Raw genomic sequence first — 22,117 nt, forward strand, 5'->3', positions numbered from 1 at the left:
AATGATTATGTATCAATTACACACATGTATTATGGGCCATGCAAAAAAATAAGGTAGTGTTTCCCAGTAATAAATTGTAATGGGAAGAACTTCCAGAAACTGAAAATGTAGGCTTACATAGTACTATCATTTTTACCCAACACCTATATGGGGAGAGATTTTCACAGTTTCTGTTCAATTTCACAAATATAGTCGTAATTTACTTAAAATATAAAGAACATATTTATTGATAAATGTATACGCAAGGATAATATTCACACATGTAAGTAGCAGTTATATTTGGGGATCTGCAAAATGCATGATTCACACCAAAGTTCTTCTTTGTATGTTACTGGAGGAATTTAAAAATTGTCTTTGAAAGTCCTTAAAAAGGGCTTGACTTTGTCCTTGAAATACTGCGACTGGCTGGCAACCATTTCAGGGTGTCCCCTGCCCACTGCCTGAAGACAGCTGGGATGGGCTCCAGCTCCCCCGCGACCCTACTGAGGATAAGCGGTGCAGATACTGGTAATGGCTTTGAAAGTCTTTAAAATGGCTTGAATTTGTCCTTGAAAAAGGTGTACGAACCTTGTTGATGCAACAAAACATGCTAATAGTTATGTGTTGGGATGTCTCGATGAAGATTTTTGGGCCCGCTTCGGAGTATTTTTTTTTGAACCACTACCGATACCAAATTGCATATTTTAAACATACATTAAAATAAATAGTGGATATAGTTAATAATAATCAGGTGATCGTAACAGGACAACTCCATTCATGAATACTCTGCGTCTACATATCATGTGCATCAATCATCATCTTATTTCGGCAATTGCGGCGTTGCAGTGAATATCAGGTAGCTTTTGCATGGATCACTGACAATGTTTTTGTTGTTGTATTAATTGTTATACCCTGTTATTTTTACCGTACATGCAAAAACAGTATAGAGTATTTATATACATTAGTATATAACATATAGTATTTAATTTGTGATGAGTGCTGCACCTCTGGATCCAATTAACTCGAGGCTTTTGGTTTTAAGTCGACAGCGCTTCCTGTCGTCAAGGTGATTGTGGAACCAGGGGTAAGAAGAAGCCCGGCCTCCTTCATTTCAACTTGAAATGACAATTGATCATCTGAGAAACTAGAATCTGCACATGGTTAATGAACATATTTTGAGAAAATCGTCGGAGTTTCCTTTTATTTTGGCTCAGCCAACATATTTTTTGATGTAATTGTCATTTTGCATGGCATGATACATGATTGTTATTTGTTTCAATAAGATGTCTGAAGTGTTTGCTAATAAAATAGGATATTGGGTTGATTCCATTTGTGATGAAAATCACAAGACTTGTCTTACGCTGTGTGGGCTTTTAGTTTATCAGCTTTCTAAATCCATGTCCTGTTTTTGTGAGGCATTCAGGTGTGTTCATGGCATGTTGTTGCTGTGCATGCGTCGTAATGGGTGTCTTCGGCACAATCAAGAGGATATAACCACATATCATTTATTGATATGTGTCTGATCCACTGAATCGATTTTAAATCAAATTGAATTGATAGGTTTGAACTGTATGTGTTGGAACTTCTTTGTTATTCTGATTACAATTATTTTTTCCTTCATGCAGAACACTGAAGACACTGCCCGCATCTCCATCACCTTCTTCCGTCTCTTTCGAGTGATGCGATTGGTTAAATTGTTGAGCAGGGGCGACGGCATCCGGACGTTGCTGTGGACTTTCATCAAATCCTTTCAAGTGAGTCTCACAATTGTTTTTGGATTAAAAAAACAATGTTGCGCATGTAATAATTTCATATCCTTCTTTCTCCACTACCAGGCGCTCCCCTATGTTGCACTTTTAATAGCCATGCTTTTCTTCATCTATGCAGTAATTGGAATGCAGGTAAGGCGTTTTTCTAAATCAGGGGTGGGCAAATATTTTAAGTTGCGGGCCACATTCAATTAAAAATTTGGGCAAATGGGCTAGACCAAGAGAAGGAAAGATTCCTCAGGGTTCTCACGAGTGCTTGAAATCCTTGAAAATGCTTCAACTTTAATGTTGTGTTTTCAAGTCTGTCCCGTCCTGTCCAGTATGTTGCTGTTGTATCCGGTATCGATTCTGTCTTTCCCGCCCTGTCCGGTATCTGCACGTCTATACTGTATCTGGTATCGATCCCGTCTGTCCTGTCCCGTTTAGATCTCTTCTGCCCAGCGATCGCCCAATCGCTGGCGTTTGTGTTACCGCGCATGACTGCCCCATTCCTGTAAAATAAAGCCTGTGTGAAAACGTTTCGCATCTGGGTCCACCGTCTGTTTGGGTTCTGACACTGTCCTACAATGCGTCATCTGGTCGTGCCCAAGAGGGTCACTATGAAACGGGTCACTCTGAAATGTGTATTAGTGCAAGGATTACGTATCAATTGTGGACATTTATAATGGGTCATGAAAACAATTAACGTAGCATTTCACCTTGGTAAATTGTATGGAAAGAACTTCCTGCAACTGAAAATGTAATCTAGAATTTTTACCCAAAACTTATATAGTGCAACAGGACTTTAATGGGATCAATACATAACCCCATATCAAGGTATTGGATCTTGCTAAGGCTATCAATATTGGCATTGACTGTAACCTTTGTCGCCCTGTGAGTTTTTTTATCAATTTCATCATGTTCTGTAGAAAAGTATTTTAATTTTAGAAAATTGAAGGAAAATTTTGAAAAAGAATCTTTTTTTCATTGACATTGAAAACAAGTTGGTATATTTGGATATGGGAATTTTCTTCTTGGGCTATTTCAAATATCAAAGGTATGATTGCATTGACATTGGTAGTGAATGAGTAAAGAATTTGGAAGAAAAGAGGTACATCAAATGTCACTACCAATTTCCACTAACGTCTTGTGTTAAAACGTGAATTAGCTTTTTGAACAAATTAGAATATCCTCATTAAATCATTAGCATTAGAATTTGTATTCATTGTCATTGATAGCATAGTGAACATTGTTTACAACAATACTAAGCATGGCACTTTAGGACGTACGTGTAATAAAACATTTAAAAAGAAAAATATGATAAAAACAAATTTAATGTCATATTTTAACTTTATTGTCTAATAGGCTATATGCACAACATAGAGCACAGATGAAATTACTCCTCCTTTCCCACGCATGCATAAATAAGACACGATACAAATAACTAATAGCAGCAAGGTAAAAGAAAAAGTATGCACATAGAAATATAAGGATATATGAGGTTTAGAATAAATGATGAGACAGTATAGCCAGAATCGAAATAAAGCACTTTTGCATGGATTTGGCAGAGGGCAGAGAGGGGTGGGAAGAACATTAGCAGCAACCTACAGTATTTTCAGAATAAGAGTCAAGAAATAAAATCATCACAAGAAAACCGTGTGATAATGTGGATAAATATGTATGTATATAGTTGTTATTAGGAGGGCACGGCAGTGCAACGGTTAGCGTATCTGCAGCACAGTTCTCATGGGTTCAAATCCAGCCTTCCTGTGTGGAGTTTGCATGTGCTTCCGTGGGTTTCTTCCGGGCACTCCGGTTTCCTCCCACATTCCAAAAACATGCATGTCAGGTTAAATGGCTGGTTCAAATTGTCCTTAGTTGTGGCTGGCAACCGTTCAGGGTGTCCCCCGCCCACTGCCCAAAGATAGCTGGAATGGGCTCCGGCACCCTCGGCAACCCTACTGAGGATAAGCGGTGCAGATGATGGATGGATAGTTGTTATTATATACTATGTTTAACTGCACATGTTTCTCCCGTCAGGTTTTTGGGAAAATAGCCATGGTGGATGGAACTCAAATCAACCGCAACAATAATTTCCAAACGTTCCCTCAGGCTGTCCTCATGCTCTTCAGGTCTGCTGTGGCCAACTTCTTCAATCATTTTGGATAAGCAACTCAAACGTTCTAATTTTTCGCTCCTGTCGAATGTTAGATGTGCTACAGGTGAGGCCTGGCAGGAGATAATGCTGGCCTGCCTTCCTGGCAAATTATGTGATACTGAGTCGGACTACAACCCTGGCGAGGAACACACTTGTGGCAGCGGCTTTGCCATCATTTACTTCATCACCTTCTACATGCTTTGTGCTTTCCTGGTATTCTCAATGCACCAGGCACCAATGCAGACATCTTGAACTTGAACATTTGCATATCTTGGTTTCAGATTATTAACCTGTTTGTCGCCGTCATCATGGATAACTTTGACTATCTCACCCGGGATTGGTCCATTCTTGGACCACATCATCTTGATGAATTCAAACGCATCTGGTCTGAATATGACCCGGAAGCAAAGTGAGTAATTTTTTTTTCCAAAACTGGCCCACTCTTTTATGGGGCCCAAAATTACATTGTGGCACCAGCTAAGTATGTCAGTATCCTAATATTGATTATTGATAAATCATAAACAACTGACAAATGTCTCTGCAACTCAACACTTTGGATAATCCTTCTTCACCCTTGAAAGTCTCTATCCCTATTTTAAATCAATTAGTATACCATATGCTTGCTGTGAAATGATTACCTGAATTAATATCTTTATTATTTAAAAAATGACGTTGAGAAATAAACAAAAAAAAGTTGTATCTGTACAGTCAGAGATAGTTTTTTTCCCTGGGCAATCACCACCCTAAACAAGTGCACAGGATGTTGAAACAAATCTATTTATTCGATCTGTTTAAAATTTGGTCGTCACGCAAGGGAGAGAAGATATAAATGGATTTTGAACTTCCAAGGAGAAGAAACTTCAGGTACGAGATTCGATCATGTTCTGAAGGCCCTCCCCTGAGTCCTTTCCTCTTATTAAATTAAAAAGTATATTCGGCCTAAACAGTATGGAAATCAAAGAACAGCAACATGATTTAAGTGACAGAAATGTAAACGGTTCATAATAGTCAAAAAAACGAATAACTGTTTGCAATAATAGTCCAAATAATGGCATCCTAAGTATTAATTTGCAGTGTCCAATATTAAAAACAGAATACACATATTAATCCTGCCTCTGTATAGCAAAATGTGTATTCAAATCTATTTCTCAACTTGTTTTGGAAAAATGTTGCTGGTAAATGTCATTGCACTATTTTTCTGATACACTTAAAACTTGAGGCAGTTCCTATTTATCCAACACTATTTTGTTATTCTCTTCATTACACCCTGGAGTGCCACGTCTAATCTCATTGTAAACAATGTTCTCTATGTTGTTTTCAATGACATTAAAGACAATTCTAATTGTAATTCATTCATCATGAACTAAAAGATAAAGCAATGTGAAAATACTCAATATTTGAGGATTTGTCCGTGTTTTTTATTTTTGGTAGTATTGCAAATCGCCTCAAAGCATATACGCAATCAAGAAGTTTTGAATACAATGCAAAGATATGAATAATAATGCAACTAAACAACCTCAAAATAATTATAAAAAATGAAGTTGGCTCTATAAACTCTTTCATTGTTATTGTCTTGGTTTCTTGTCAGAGGCAGAATAAAACACCTGGATGTGGTGACATTGCTGAGAAGAATCCAACCTCCTCTCGGATTTGGCAAGCTCTGTCCACACAGGGTAGCTTGCAAGGTGGGTACATGCTGAACCGTGGGAAACTAAGTTATGATCTATTTTTTCTACGGCATAAGTTTTACTGCAAGTTGTAAACATATATCTCATGTTATGCCTTGTGCTTTACAAACATAACCTTGTTGTAGGCAGCGGTGTAAAAGTCGAATGGATTAAGGGCCAAATAAGAAATTTGACTACCACCCGAGTGTTGTTGATTGATTAGTGAAAATGAAAGAAGCTGCCAATGCTAGTTGCAAATGACTCATGCTAAGGGGCTAATTGCGGTCCGCGAGTTGTCAGTTTGAGGCCCCCGCCTTAATATGAAAGTGTAAAGGGACTGTGTATTATTAAGTGCCTCCCAGTGGTAAAATAAATAATTGGTGAAAAAGAACTATTTATTTAAAAAATTATATTAGCTCTCGGGCAGCACGGCGGCGCAGTGGTTAGCGCTTGTGCGGCACAGTTCATGTCATGGGAACCTGTCGTGGATTCAAATCCAGCTCCAGACTTTCTGTGCGGAGTTTGTATGTTCTCCCCGTGCTTGCGTGGGTTTCCTCCGGGCACTCCGGTTTCCTCCCAGGTACCAAAAACATGCATTTCAGGTGAATTGGCCGGTCCAAATTGTCCCTAGGTGTGAATGAGCGAGCAAATTGTTTGTCCCTGTGTGCCCTGCAACTGGCTGGCAACCAGTTCAGGGTGTCCCCTGCCCACTGCCCGAAGATGACTGGGATGGGCTCCAGCCCCCCCGCGACCCTAATGAGGATAAGCGGTACGGCTAATGAGATGAGATATTAGCTCTCATATTTAAAACACTTGTAGGTTAAGACAATTGCATTTATTTTACACAACATTGGCTAATTGTCCGCCTTCTTACTGCTAAAAATATGAAAAATGAGTTTTTCTTGTTCTTCGTTTTCCTTTTTTCTTTTTCAGTTCTTTCTCCTTTTTTCCCTTTTCTTTTCTTGATTCATTTTTTCCTCTGTTTCCTTCTTTTTTACTCTTTTGTCTCCCTTTTCTCATTTTTTTCATTCTGTTTCCCCTTTATCATTCCTTTTTTTCTTCTTTGTTTTTGAAAGGCTGGTGAAAAAATGGGGGGAAAAATGTACTTTTTGCTCACTTTGAGTCTCCGTAGTTTGCGTTCTTCCTTCTGCTTCGTAGCACTCGTTTTTGGTTGCACTGTACAATACAGCGTCATCTAGTCGTCAGATAATATACACTGTCCTTTTCACGTAAGTGAAGCCCACGCATATTATAGATTCAATAATTAATGATTGTTTCATTTTCATATTCTTTTTTATGTTTTTTTGTTTTTGTTTTTAGACCTTATTTTTTAATAGTGAATAGTAATAGAGGCTTTCTAGAAGCTCATCCAAACCCTAGCTTCGACGGCCCAAAACAAGTCGAGTTTAAAACCCGGTGCTAAAGCTAAATATCATCTCCGTTCAGGCAAAAATGAAAACTAAATAATATTTGACCACTAGATGGCACTGTGTTGTCTGCATCCTTATAGACGAACCTGGCGTCGACTTAGGTGTGGATTCCTAGGTGTGAAAGGTTTGTACCACTAAGTGGCGCTATATATTACACACTGTCCTTTTAAAATAAGAATATTTATTCTTTTGCAGTTTTTAATTTTCAGTTTTCCAATGTTTTAATTGAGCAATTCTAATACAGTGTCTGTAATGTCAGCTGCTTAAGCAAAGCTAGTTGCTAGTGTTGTGCTAGCTGCACATAGCGACCCCTAAAGCAATGAACATAAGATACTAAAGCTAACTGCTAACCATGAAAGCTGAATATGCTCTTACTACCTAAAATATATTTTTTGTCTGTGTATTATGTGCTTCAGTTTTGCATTGTTTTTCAATTGAGAAAATGTATGGTAAAAGCTGCCTCAGTAATGCTAGCCACTATTATTCAGGCACCATCAGTTGCCAAAAGCTTGTATTTTACAAAAAGTGGGCTAAGTTGACTTTTAAGGAAAAAAAAAAAAAGTAATTTTCTGTCACTGTGCGGCTGGACCCAAACACAAGGAAACAGAACAGAAGTAGGTGTGCTTGAAAAGAGGACTCACACCTTGACTTTGACATATGTTATTACTGTAATTTATTTCGGGTAATAACACATTTAGATTGCGATGACATTTAAATTGTGATATCTTATTTGTGAACGTCTGCAGCGTCTGGTTGCAATGAACATGCCACTGAACAGCGACGGCACCGTTATGTTCAACGCCACCTTGTTCGCACTGGTGCGTACCGCTCTCAAGATTAAAACTGAAGGTAAGTCTGAACATTATGTTTTGGGAAATAATCATCAAAATAAAATGGACTTGTATTGTGCAAACGGTAACCCCAGTGACTTGCAGTAAGGTTTGTGTCTTGTGAGGCACAATTAAAAAAAAAAAATAAACCTACATCCTATTCATCTCTCGATTGGCTGAGCAGAAAAGCAGTATATAAACTGTAGCATTGAAAAAAAGGCTTTATTGTCTTACCATAGGTTATAAAAAAGTCTATGTGCTGCTTCATTTGAATGAAAACATTAACAGATAGTTAATCCTTCTTTATGAAAAAAGCCCATGCAACAAGAAAAAATACTGGATGGCTTGAATTGCCCTTAGCTTGATAATACTGTCACTAAATCTATTGTTTGGAGATAAAGTGTGCGCCAAATCAGTATTCTAGGTCTCACTATCGCCTCACCATGAGGCCAGATAATTGCGTGCCGCTTGCAGACCCTCAGCACATTAATAGGTTACATACTAATTGTATTCATTTTTTCTGCTTTATTCAATCATGTTGCAAATCACAACATGAACAAATCACCTGAAAAGAAAAATGGATGACAGGTTGAGGCCAAAAACTTAATAGAGACCCGTCCACAAATTTATTTTGGACGCTGCTTCCATTAATCATATAAACAAATGATCATATCTTACATCATTATTACAATTATTTGCCAGTCCATTTAAAAATGATTACATTATTTGAATCACAATATACTTTATACACTTTCTGAACGTTTTTTTCTTATCCCATTCATTTCCACCTTCCTCTCTCGTAATATAATGTGTAAAACCTGAAATAAATAGGCCTTTTTTCATGAAAATTTTGAAATGGGTTCGGACGTGAAGCAAGAGAGTGAGTTACAAGGGCCTGACGAAACCAAGTGAGAGCCCACCCTCTTCCATCACGTTCTATTTTGCAGCTCAGATCACAACGGCCCTGTGGTTTTGATGCTAGTGTCATACTGCTTTCAAGACTGCGTAGACCCACATTTAGCCTGTGCCATATCTCATATGAGACAGTTTATGTCGCATTTAGGTCCAAGGTCGAAACGTCTGTATTTGTGTCTTCTTGGGAGTCCAGTTCAACAGCGTTCAGCCCGAGAACCGCCTGACCCACTGAACTTACCACTTGGCCTCACATTGCAATTTCACCAAACTTTAGCTCTTTGATTCTACATAGGGAACAAAACCAAAAAAAAGCTCCTTCACACTTGTCCTCAACTGTGTTTACTTTCTTCTGTACAGCCTCGTGTTTGTAATAAAACTTGTTAGACAAAAATCGGATGAAAGTATTTAGAACACGCACATTTGAAGTTCATTACTGCTTGCATATTAAAATATTCATGTCGCTAATTTGTCAATTATACATCAACATCAATTACATTTTGTCATCACACTCATTTGTTGATTATACATTTACATCAAATAGATTTCAATATTCACAATACAATTTGAAAATTCTGCATTTGTGACAAAGGAATATCTATCATTGTGAAGTTAACTGAGAAAGACCTTTAGCACTGAATAATTATAACCATTTAATACATTTTGATTTCATGTTTCGGTGATGACAGGTGAGGCACAGTCTTACTTGCCTCCCCGAATGCACATCACTGAGCTTTACATGAAAGTGAGATGTTTTCATTCTGAATTTGGACTCTAAGGTAACCTGGAACAAGCCAACGAGGAGCTCAGGGCTGTTATCAAGAAAATCTGGAAAAGGACTAGTATGAAATTGTTGGATCAAGTAGTTCCTCCTGCAGGTGGTGAGTGGGCACTAAACAGCACAGGAAGACTACTCGCTGTCAATCACAAACTCTTTTATATTTCTGTATGTTTGATACACAATAATACTATTTCAATGGTAGTGCATATTCCCCTCTTGTGTATGTTTGCTTGTTTATGTCCCGAGTTGTTGTCTCAAATGTATTACTCTGCATGTTTACTGCTTCTTAGCAAATGTTTTTTGTTTGCTTTTAACGTTTTGTGTGAAGTTTCTCTTTCCCACAGCTTGCTTTGCTCAGTCTCACTCACTCGGCCTTCTCTCTTTCTGCCACGCTGAGCTTCCTGGGCAGTGTTGTTTTAGTTGGGTAGCATAAGTCTGCTTGAAGCTTATTTGGCTTAAACGTTCATGAGGCTCTGCTTGGTACCTTTTGACATTGAACTGTGATTTGTACTAAAGGATTATTACTCAAAACGTAAGGATAATCTGTTGCCATTGACATCATGTACAGCAAAAAGTCTAGTTAGAAATTAAGTATTGAATATAAATTAAACAATATTTAGATGAACCGTTAAAATACCTATGTGTTTGGTAAAACTATTTTGTACCATTGCAGTATGTTTTTATCATTTTCCATATTTTTTTCTACTGTTAAGAATGATTTCAGTAAAAATTAAAAGAACATACAAAAATATAAAAACATCTTTAATGTATATTTTTCTTATACAAGACAACAAGGACTTTTTTCACTAAATATCCTCTGTTTGATATTTGACCACGAGATCTCACTGTATTGTATAGTGCAACCAAAAACAATTGTTACGAAGCATAAACTACTGACACCCAAAGTGACCAAATTGCACTATAATTCTTGACATTTCTGTCCCAGCCTTTTGCAAAGTATTTGATTTTTGGGCGTACCCGTAGCAGCAAGATCATGTAAGTGACCTCTAGTTATGTAAAATAAATACAATTTTTCAGTCTACTATTTAAAAAATGCACATGTTAATGATAGTTTATGTAGTCTTGATTATTTTCCAAATCAAAATTGTTTTTTCTTGAAAGAATGAAGGTTTTTTTTTACCACTGGAAGGCACTAAATAACACACAATATCCCTTTAAATTTAGACATCATTCTCTTACTTTTTTAACTTAACAATTATTTTATTAAAATAAGAAAAAAATTTAAAGTTGATTTTTTTTAGTTAAAATAAGAAGAGTTTGCCTAAAATTAGCAAACTAAGATATCATACATTGCACGTTTTTTCCCTAAGATATTGAATAAAGACAGCATGAATTGTTTGTCTTGATTGAACAATTATTTTTATTATAGTGAGAAATGTTACGAAAACAAGAAATGTGTCGTCTGCTGTATAAAATAACTTTGACTCAATTCATCAAATTTTTTTACATTAAAAATAAGTTAGACAACCTGTTACTTTTTCCAAATAGCTGGGCCCCAAATTACAAACGTGAGACAGGAGAAGTTTTACAGAGTTTATTACAGACACACTCTCAGAACTCCCAGAACACGACACATATATTAAAATAAGGAAATTGATAGTAAAATTGAAAAATGATTCATGTTAAACCAAAACATGTTTTTTTAAATGTATTTTAAGATTAATTTGATCAATTAAGACCACTTGTTTAAAAATGTCATTTTTTTATGACAATACATAAAAGATTTTAATGATTTTCAAAATCCAACAAAAAAAAACTATTTAAAATGAGCACGCACTTGTGCTATATTTTGCTTATTTTCTACATACCAAAACTGTTAAAAGTCTTCATTGCCTTCAAAAGCGCTATATAAATGCAGACCATTTACATTTACATTTATTGGAATAGGTAAAATATACATGAAAAAAAAGATACCATTAGGAGGCGCTAAATAATATACCAATTGTCTTTAAAACAAGACATCATGAACTTACTTTTCTTATTTTAACAATCATTTTTACTAAAAGAAAAAAAAGAAAACTACCTAAAATGAGCAAGCGTATGTGCCATCTGCTATATTAGGGAATTGTTTCTCATTTTAATTGCTTTCGCCTCAAAAACATGTTAGAAAATTATAAAAATAAGTCAGATGATACTTAAAAGCAGACAACTTATTTTTCATTGAACTTTATTCAACATTTTCTGATTTAAGATTTTTTTTAATGAATACATAATGCACTTAGTGTTCTTAATTCAACATTTTTATTAGAGTTAAAAAAAAATTCAAATATATTTTTGAATAAAATAGAAGTAAAATTTCTAGTGAGCAAGCGTTTGTGCCATCTGCTATATTACATAATTTTGCTATTATTATTAATATGATTTTTACATAAAAATCGAGTTAGAAATATTTGAGAACAATTGCAATTATTCTAAGAATCAGAAAGATTTTCTACCCGTGAAACAAGAATTATTTTGAGGAATGGTTTTCAAATTACATAACTCAAATGCCTCAAACTTCAAGCATTCATCATCACCCTTATTTGGCTCTTCTCTTTTTAAAATGTCCAAAAACTGGTGATGATAGAAGCCCATTTTTACGTTTTTGTGTTTGTTTTTCACACAAATCCCATGTTTCGGGCACCCATCAATGCAGCTGAAGTCCAGTATCTGTAGTCATCTTTTTGAGGCTTCTTCTCACCTTGCTTAGTGCTGTGTGTTTAGTTGGCTGTCAATGCGTGATGAGTAGTATCAGAGGTGTAACAAAAGCACACACTATTCCTTTGAAAGCAAACATTTTCTTAACGTTCACGTCACTGTGCATCTAATGACCCGAATGAGACGAAAAGTACCAGTAACGTCAACAAAAATCGATCTGTTATTCCTCTGATGTGCCAAAGAATTGTGAGAAGTTTAGTTAGAGACGCTTTATACAACCTCTAGCAAAAAGTCGGGAATCATCAGTCTTGGACAACTACTCACTCCGACATTTGATTCTGTAGAACAAACTCAGATAAAAAGCATGAAAAAAGAATAACGTTTTTCTAAAGTGCAACTCCTTGGCATTCAGAAACAATCGAGGAAATTAATGAAAAACTTTGTGGTGGTCAGTAAATGCTACTTTTATAAACCAAGCACAGGAAAAAAAAAAATTGAATCACTCCATTTGTCAAGACCAGAACAGTAGGAGGACCCAGATGCGTAACGTTACTCACAAGTTTATTGACATATAGAGGAAAAACCAGCGCCAATGATCCGGCAAGCCACCCACGGGATTGGAGCGTGTTCAGATTACGGAAGTGGATCTTCCGGAGCGGGAGATTGTAGCGTGGTCAAACGGGAAAAACGGGTCGTTATCCGGGACGGGAGATCAGAATGTGATCGGGGTCAAAAAACGGGTCGTTAGCCGAGAAGGGAGATCAGATCTTGGTCGGGGTAAAAAAAAAACGGTTCTCAGCCTTAGACAAACGGGGAAATCAGGAACAGACGAGTGGGATACGGGTGACAAAACGGGACCGATGGGAGTTAGGGTCAAAAGCGTTTGCCTTGTGTAAACAGACTGACGGACTGACAAAAGGGCGAATGAAAGCACTGAGCTTAAATAGGAGGGGGAACCAATCAGGTAACCAGCAGCAGCTTGCGCCAAACGAGCGGACACAGGTGAGTGCAATGAGTAATCATGACACCATTCTGAGGAAAAAAATATGGAATCAATGCCTTCCTTAGTTTGTCACCCATCAAGTCCATGCCTCAGAGACTGCAGGCTGTTATAAAACCCAAACTAAATACTAGTGAGATGATTGTTACTTCTTTGTCTGTTTTTCATGATTCCATTTTTTTTCCTCAGAATGAAGTGATACCATTTTTTTCCCTGAGCTTGGTCTTTAAAAGTAGCATTTACTGACCACTAGAAAGTGTTTCATTTATTTCTTCGATTGTTTCTGAATGCCAAGGAGTTGCAGTTTTGAGAAACGTTATTATTTTTTCATGCGTTTTATCTGAGTTTGTTCTACAAAATAAAATGTCGGAGGGAGTACTTGTCCAAGACTGGTGATTCAATACTTTTTGCGAGAGGTTGTATGAGTGTATAAGACCAGACGGGTTTCGCCGCACGGCAGATTGTGCTTCCGGTTCACTGCATGGCTGTCCTTTAGTCCACTTCGCTTGTCATGTGTTTAGATGAGTGCTTCAGTCTTCTTCTAGCTGCTTGAAGCCTTTAGCGATTGTCAAACGCAAGTGTCCAACATATATGAGGGAAAAATGCACTGTTTGTAAAGCAGAAGTGTCAAAATCATTTTAGTCCAGGTGCCACGTGGTAGAAAAATAATTTCCTTGGATTTTCTTCGGTTTCCTCAAACGATCCCAAAACATGCATGACAGATTGACTGGTGACTCCAAATTGTCCCTAGGTCTGAATGCATGTGGGAATTGTTGTATATCCATGCTTGCCCTGTGATTGGCTTGCAATCAGTCCAGGTTGTCTACGGCACACTGCCCGATGCCAGATGGAATGGGCTCCAGCACTCCGAAATATTAGTGTGGATAAGCTCTTCAGAAAATAGTCTAGTGAATGTTTGTACATTTCTAAATTAACTTCATGGACAGAAATGAATGAAAACCCACAAAAAGCAAAAAAAAAAAGCATACTTGGTTGTGCTTAGTAAATTAAAGTCATATTAAAATGAAAATGGCTGTTGTTTCCCCAATTTCTAAATATAACTACAAAAATATTTAGACTTTGAGGTGACGGGACCATGTTGTTGATATTGAATTATTTGTAACCTTGTATTTGGATCAACAAAAGGGTAAGAAATGTCAATCGATCAATACATAAATCAATTTTCTATTTATGTGACCCGCAGAGGAAAAGGTTTGGACACCCCTAGTGTAGAGTAACTGAGGATATTGTCAACCCCCAAAACGCTACTTTTTAATTAGGAACCCGAGCCTTCTTTTTACTTATATTCCTACAATATCTCATATGACATTCTATTAAAACAAATATTTGATGTTGCAGCATGTAGGTCTTGTTAAAATAATATGTGCTTCTAATAGTTGTTTATTTTATGAAGACATAAAAATGGAAGAATGTCCAAATACGACATACACAGACTCATTCGAAATTTTGATTTGTTTTAAAATGTATTTAATCCATGGGAAAATTATTTTAGGGCACACAAGCAAATAAAAACAGCGGGTCAACAGCTAATAGGACAATCATTATTAATCACTTACCATACACTATGATTGGGACACAATTCAATATTATTTGTAGCATGGTGAGTTGATACAAGACAAGAAGTCTTGTCAAGAAGTGATTTCCAAGGAATTATTTGTTCCACCATTGATTGGACACACGCTGTGGCTGCACCCACAGAGCGGATGTGAGCATTTTTGCGCCTTTGGTGTTGATTGGGGAGAGCTGGCTTTGTGTGGTCTGTTCACTCAGATGACGAGGTAACAGTGGGGAAGTTCTATGCCACCTTCCTGATACAGGACTACTTCAGGAAGTTCAAGAGGCGCAAAGAGAAAGGCCTTGTAGGTAGGCGTTCATTCGACAGGATGAACAGCACCATGGCCCTGCAGGTAAGTGCTGGCGGAAGTCTTTCTAATTCATTGGCAACTAATTGATTATCAAATGAATCACCTAATGTATTCAACATTTTTAAGTACTTTATTTTTTATAACTTATCTTTATGACTTCCCCTAATCCTCTGAATTTCTAAAATTTCATATGGTTTTTTTGCCCCAAGTACAATGATAAGCCACCCACAAAAGTCATAATTGGTTGGAAAACAAACTCAAATGCACTGGACTTTGGTTATTGCCTTAATTGTTTAGCTTACCTACCAGATAAGACGATTCCAGAACTCGACAGCTTGGCTATCATGGAACCTCATCTTCTTTGCTACATAGTCTTTTGTAGTCGATGTTTCCCCGTTTCCCTCATGGAATGTTTCCAAGTGCTCTCGCATTTTGGATGGTTGAATAGCACCTTGTTGCATTTGATGCATTGCGGTTTCTCAATTCAATCTGGACCACTTTGCACAGTAAAGGCAAACTGCTTGTAGGCATTATTCCACGCACGCCTCTTCTCAGACATACTGAAAAAAGGAAGGACCTTGTAAGGGTCAAGTAAGCATGAATGAAAGCGTATTGTAGTATTATTGATTACTCTTAATTTCTTACCTTTAATGACCAGTCTTCTCTTCTACTTCACCTCTTCAAACACGTCAAGTTGACACAAAACAAGACATGCAGCGCTAACCACAATCAAAGTCAAGTTCACTTCTGCCTCTTGTGCCACGCTTCATCTCTCTCCTTTTTTTCTTTCTCTCACTCTCTATTTTTCTCTATTTGTATTTGTATTTTGCTATTTAAAAATCAATACAGTGCATACAACACATTTTTAGGAGCAATATCATGAAAACTGCTGAAATAATAGTGGGCTACAAATGGCGTGGTGAGTTTTGACAACTGTAACTTGCATTCTAATTAATTTGTTCTACAGTAGTGATGTTAAATTGTTTTTTAAATTTTCTTTAGTTTAGTTTCTTTTAGTTTCTTTTTCTTTTATACGGAAAATCATTTTATTTTATCAGAATGATCCTCTAATGTAAAATTAATCAAATATTTGCTTACCTAAAGGGCAGTGTTTATTATTTTGTGGCTCTTGGTGGTAAAAGAAATATATTAATTTAAACATTTTGTAAAAAATACATGATCTGTTAAATAAACATGCTTTTTTAAATACTTAAAGGTCAAAACTATTCATTTACTTGACATAACATGAGTCTCTACTAGAAGAAGCTGAAATGTTTGTCCGCCATCTTGCTGCTAGAGGTGCTCAAAAAACAGGTTGGCCCAAACAATGGCAATAAAATGGTGCGTTTTGGCCACTTTGAGTCTCTGTAGTTTGCATTTTTCTTTTTAGCACTCGTTTTCTGTTACAAAACACAATACGGCAAAATCTAGTACACACTGTCCTTTTAATCTGCAGAACACAATTTCATGATTGAAATAGTATTCCTATAATAAAAATTTGTCTTCTCTATTTCTGTAAATGTCTGGGTGGTTTGCTGTTAAATAAATGCAAGTGCCTTAATGCGGTGCTTCTTGTGTTGCAAATATGTGAAGCCAGACTCAATCAAACATATATTTGTATATTTATGACATGTAATATGTAAATATATTTACAGGCTGGCCTCCGCACGCTGCACGACATAGGACCTGAGATCCGTCGAGCCATATCATGTGACTTGCAGGACGAGGGCCTTGTAGATTTGACGGAGGAGGAGGACGAAGGCATTTACAGGGTAGCCTACATTTTATATACCCTACGGCCAGGTGAAAAATGTGTTTACTTTATTGTTATTTATATAAATTACCGTATTTTTACTGCCGCTAGTCATAAACTGTTACTATTTTAGCCTGTGTTGGGCGCATTAAGAAAAAAAGTAACTAGTTACGGTTACTACTTACCTTGTTTGAAAAGCAATTGCGCTTCAGTTATCGTTGGTTCACTGCTTCACGGATTTTTAGCGTGCATTGTGTTCTGCATGTGATTGGCTAAACAGAGGAACATGCTCTCGGTCACCAACAATTCTGGACCTCTCCACCTGCCAAACCTGCTCAGTAGCCACGAGTGGGTCCTTGGTGCAAAAATGTTTGATTTCCGTAGCACAGAAAATAAATGCAGTTTTCCATAACAGCCACATGATGGCATCAAAGTATCATGTAAAGTAAAGTGGATTGGGTCCTAAATTCATAAAGCTGCAAAGTTATTTTTTAAATTATGATTTGACAGACAAATACAAAAAAACAAAAAACAAATACTTGAGCCTGTAAATCGGGGTTGTTCTTGAGTAATAAATAAATGTATAAAGGTTTCCCCTTCGCTGATTTTGACAATTTGCGGGGGTTTCTGCCCAGCTTTAACCTGTAGTAATGGAGGGATAACTGTATTGCAAAAATAACTTTACATCCATAAAAAAACAAAATTCGGCACTCTTTCACCGGAAATTCTGTGATATCGTTTGCCCCAATGATTTTGTTGTTCCTGCATAATCCATGCCCCCTCCCCAGTGTGAGCTGCCTCCTATTCACTACTAGTGACACAACCAAAGATGAGCATAAAAATGGAACCCTTGAGTTTCTAAGCCGGTTGGCGCCCTCTAGTGGAAGTCGGTGTACCAGATCCTAACATTTACGTAATCCCAAGACCAATCACAGCCCACCTTTTAAGGACTTTTCATTCCCGTTTGTCTCTTTACAGCGAAACGGCGGCCTATTTGTCAACCACGTCAACCCAAACCTGCAAGGTTCCACCCACCCGACTACAGTCACTCAACGTCCCCTGCAGATTTTTCCCTTTTCCTTCAATACCTCACTTGGAGCGGCCCAAACGGGCCTGACAGACACTGATATCAGCGAAGAGACAGAAATGAACTCGTCCCCTGTCCAAAATGTTAATCATCAGAATCATCACAATGCCTCTCATCAGCTTGAGTACTCATGCCTGAATTCCAATCACCAAGAATCGCCCTTACCCTCCAACGCCAACCTCAACAATGCCAACGTGCCAATGCTGCTGTCTGTGCCCCGGGTAAAGCAACAGAAAGATTTATTAGCTGCAGAACGGCAGCCCACAAAAATTGGCTCGCCAGTTTCCTCACGCATCAAGCCTTGGAAAGTGCTCTCTATGAGGTCAGCCTGTTTCTTACCAAAATTTATGTAGAACATGCGCTCATGTTCTATGTTCACCGCAATTTTTTTATTAGAAATCTGTCTGAAATTTTGTTTCACTTACAGTTCAAACTTGAGCTCAAACATAGTTGTAAAAACTTAGTTGTGTAGTTGGATGCAACAGGAATTGAACCTTGGTCGCAGTGATGAGAGCACCAAATTCTACCCACTGGGCCACAAGTGGTATAGACCATGGAATTTCGACTGGCCTCACTTGAGAACCCACCCTAGTGACAACCTGCCTTGTAGAAACAGATGTTTGCTGACGGACTGACAACAGGTGAGTGAAAGGACTGAGCTTAAAAAGGACGGGCAACCAATCAGGTAGCCCGCAGTGGCTGGTGCCAAACGGGCGGGCACAGGTGATACTAATTGGTCATCGTGACCAAAAAAATCATATACCTGAACGATGATAATCACTTATCTGTGTAAATAATAAGGATTAATATGCCGGTAAAGAAGCTATAACATTTATAACTATTTACTGTACCATTAAGCAGTGTTTTAATCGCAGACAATCATACAATATTTTCATATTTTGCAATAATTTCCTTCCTGAACTCAATGATTGATGTCACTGTTGTACACTTTTCCTTACCCTTATCACTAACTTTCTTGTGCCCTGTAACTGTTGACAGAAAAGGAAATAAAAAGGTCAAAACCACAATAAAATAAGTTGTGGTCCCTGTCAAACAAAAATGGGGCGGTGCTAATTGACAGATCAGTAAAAAGATTGAGCGGGGCATTATCACTGTCTACTGTGTGATTGACCCTTTCCTTTTTCTTCTTTTCTGCTGAAAACAGGCCCACAAACCACTTTTGGATGCAGATACACCAGTTGAGAAACACTGGTACATGAAAAGACAGTCGATTTGATCTCATTAGGCCTCCAGAATATTTAGTCACCGTACCAGAGACAAATAGTTATTTTGTTGTGCGTTTCACATGTTTTCATGACAATCTTTTTTTTCCTTCTATTGCATTCCAAGCATTGTAAGTGACACATTTATTGTCGTTGTAGCATGTGAAATGCACAACAAAATTAGCATTTTTCTCTGGTGCACAAAATGGTGCGATTATGAGATTATCCCAATGCCTTCTCCTTTGTCATCTAAATCACCGGTGAGCCAGTGGTTAGAATTCAACTTCCTCACCGCTGCAACCAGGGTTCAATTTCCAATGCAACCAATGTTTTGCGATACTGATAAAACCTTGAGTATAAGTGGTCCCCAAATCTTGTCTTCTTTTTACAGGTTAAAAAAAATGGTACGGTACCTCCTATACAACCCAGCTCTAACTCATTACTGTTTTTTTTTTTGTCTGGACTCTATCTCTCTCTCTTGCCCTGACCTCATGAACACCTCCATTTGAAACAGAAGGCACTGCTACGAGGCCTATATCAGGTACTGTATTTTACATTTGTCTCATCCAGAGGTCACCAACATGGAGTCTGTAGGCACCAGGTAGTCCTGTAAGAACTCCTTGGTAGTTCTGACAATAGCAATAGTAGTGGTTCTTTGTAATAATTTAGGAAATTTGATTTCTCACTGTTATATTGTTTCAGTGGTTAACTAACAACAAGCAGGTAATAAGCAGTGACAAGAAGTCATCATAGAAATAGAAAATGAAAAGTATATTAACTGTTTGTATTCATTTAGTGTTAAAGTTATTTCTAATGTTAATTCACACCTTTTGGATTTTCTTGTTCAAAATCACTGAAGTTTCACGTTACATAACAAATATTGTTAATACAGTGATTGTGTATCGTATTACTGTGCTGAGCATCTGCAGAGTGTGGCACGGCATTCACTTACCTCATGTCAGACGGCGAAAGTGTGACCAAAATTTCTGATTTGGCGCTTGCCTCATCCCCATATAATGGAATTAGTGATAGTATTAGCAATCTAACACTAAGTCAAGCCTTTGCGTGGCCTTTCTTATAATGGATTTTTTATAATCTATTTATACTTTCATTCAATAGAAAAAGTGCACAGACTTTATAAGTTGAGGTCTGGAAAAATAAACTTTTTATGCCACAGGTTATACAGTATACACTATATTTGCTTTCCTGCTTTGCCAAAAAATTACAAGTTAGCTAAAAGTTTTATTATTTGTAAGTCTGACTCTGCACATCACTGGTGATAAGATAACATAGTAACATAGTAACTACATGATAAGTTGTTATTTTAGAAATGCATATCAAACTGGTAGCCGTTTGCGGTAAATCAGTAACCCAAAAAAACAAACAAAAAAAAACTCTTCAAAAAGATTGGTGACCCCTGGTGTAGTCACTAGCAACAAATGGCAACATTAGGCAACAAAAGTTAATTTCTATAGCTACCATTGGCATGGACTAAGATCAATGATTGTGATTGTTTTGTCTGGAAAAAGACAGGAATAGCTAACTAATTGCTATTTTTTGACTTGAGTGTATTGAACTGATCTTGGCTCACCAGATCAGAGATTGGCAAGGGTCGTCGGCGCGCCGTTCCTAAGTCCGAAGCAGATGAAGTTGACAGTGATCAGGAGCGAGGGTCGGGAGAGTGCTACTATAGTGACGATGAGTCCCATGAAGATGACATTATGCACACCAGGGACAGGTACGTGCAGTACTTGGGGTACTTTGCTTTGATATTGACACAATACTATACCCAAAATTGTCAACAGTTTTATATAAAAACAGTTACTCCCAGTTATATGCTTTAATTTCAAAAGCTTTAGGGTTACCACTAATAAAAGAGGAGCGATTGTTGGTTGAGCAGCTACCTGAGTAACTCGAGGAATAATTTCAAAAACATTTGTTAAAGGTACAGTCTGTAATACTTGACCACTTGATGTCTCTGCAAATATGTGCAAAAAGCACAAGGGAAAAGGCCAACCACTGAGACTCAAAGTAACCAAACTAAACATTGTTTTCACTCAGTTTTCTCAGTTTCACAGAGAAAGAAAAAAGGAAAAATAATTTAAAAAAATGAAAGAAACAAATTCTAAATAAAAAACTAAAGAAAAATAGGAAAGGAGAGAAAAATATGAAAAAATGAGGAGGAAAAGAGAAAAAAGACAGGAAACAAGGGGAAAAGAAATAAGTGTAATGTTTTGGATGTGATGGACCCATGTGGGGGGCGCAGGAACTGGAAGCAGGGATGCGCAAGACGAGGGATTGTATTTAATAACAATTAAAGGGACCAAGTAACATACAAATATTAGTTGGCAACAACGAAATATACAAACAAAGCAAAACCTCAATGTTTACATGCTAACCCTCCAGAGGTAACCCACTACTGTTGAACTACTTAAAATTGGGTGATGCTTTTCTGCTGCAACATTTTGGTGTCATGATTTTTTAAATTAAAATATACTACAGTGGCTTGCGAAACTATTTGGCCCCCTTGAACTTTGTGACCTTTTGCCACATTTCAGACTTCAAACATAAAGATATAAAACTGCAATTTCTTCTGAAGCATCAACAATAAGTGGGACGCAATCATGAAGTGGAACACACTTTATTGGATATTTCAGACTTTTTTAACAAATGAAAAACAAAAAGAGGGTGTGCAAAATTATTCAGCCCCATTGAGTTAATACTTTGTAGAGCCATCTTTTGCTGTGATTACAGCTGAAAGTCGCTTGGGGTATGTCTCTATCAGTTTTGCACATCAAGAAACTGATCTTTTTGCCCATTCCTACTTGCAAAACAGCTTGAGCTCTGAGGTTGGATGGAAATTGTTTGTGAACAGCACTTTTCCACAGATTCTCAATTGGATTGAGGTCTGGACTTGGCCATTTTAACACCCTGATATGTTTTTTTGGTGAACCTCTCCATTATAGCGTTTGCTTTATGTTTTGGATTATTGCCTTGTTGGAAAA

At 37.3% G+C, this 22,117-nt stretch overlaps 1 protein-coding gene across 20 annotated transcripts in view; it reads left to right on the forward strand.

Moving 5' to 3' along the window:
- cacna1db (calcium voltage-gated channel subunit alpha1 Db) overlaps positions 1-22,117 on the forward strand; it is a 112,382-nt gene that overhangs the window by 77,805 nt on the left and 12,460 nt on the right. For 14 of the 20 annotated variants that reach the window (XM_088332219.1, XM_088332227.1, XM_088332225.1 and 11 more), the window contains 14 exons: positions 1,022-1,063; positions 1,605-1,733; positions 1,815-1,880; positions 3,768-3,859; positions 3,939-4,098; positions 4,167-4,294; positions 5,474-5,570; positions 7,729-7,831; positions 9,504-9,605; positions 14,955-15,091; positions 16,705-16,821; positions 17,781-18,211; positions 19,627-19,653; positions 20,707-20,850. In XM_088332219.1, coding sequence (XP_088188345.1) covers positions 1,022-1,063; positions 1,605-1,733; positions 1,815-1,880; positions 3,768-3,859; positions 3,939-4,098; positions 4,167-4,294; positions 5,474-5,570; positions 7,729-7,831; positions 9,504-9,605; positions 14,955-15,091; positions 16,705-16,821; positions 17,781-18,211; positions 19,627-19,653; positions 20,707-20,850 — 1,775 coding nt within the window. The remainder of the gene's footprint in view (positions 1-1,021; positions 1,064-1,604; positions 1,734-1,814; positions 1,881-3,767; positions 3,860-3,938; positions 4,099-4,166; positions 4,295-5,473; positions 5,571-7,728; positions 7,832-9,503; positions 9,606-14,954; positions 15,092-16,704; positions 16,822-17,780; positions 18,212-19,626; positions 19,654-20,706; positions 20,851-22,117) is intronic. The other 6 variants (XM_088332223.1, XM_088332229.1, XM_088332233.1 and 3 more) reach the window with 1 other exon arrangement.

Source organism: Urocampus carinirostris, chromosome 3 (assembly GCF_059441175.1).
Source record: "Urocampus carinirostris isolate Australia breed hairy pipefish chromosome 3, RoL_Ucar_1.0, whole genome shotgun sequence".
Classification (NCBI taxonomy): Eukaryota; Metazoa; Chordata; class Actinopteri; order Syngnathiformes; family Syngnathidae; genus Urocampus; species Urocampus carinirostris.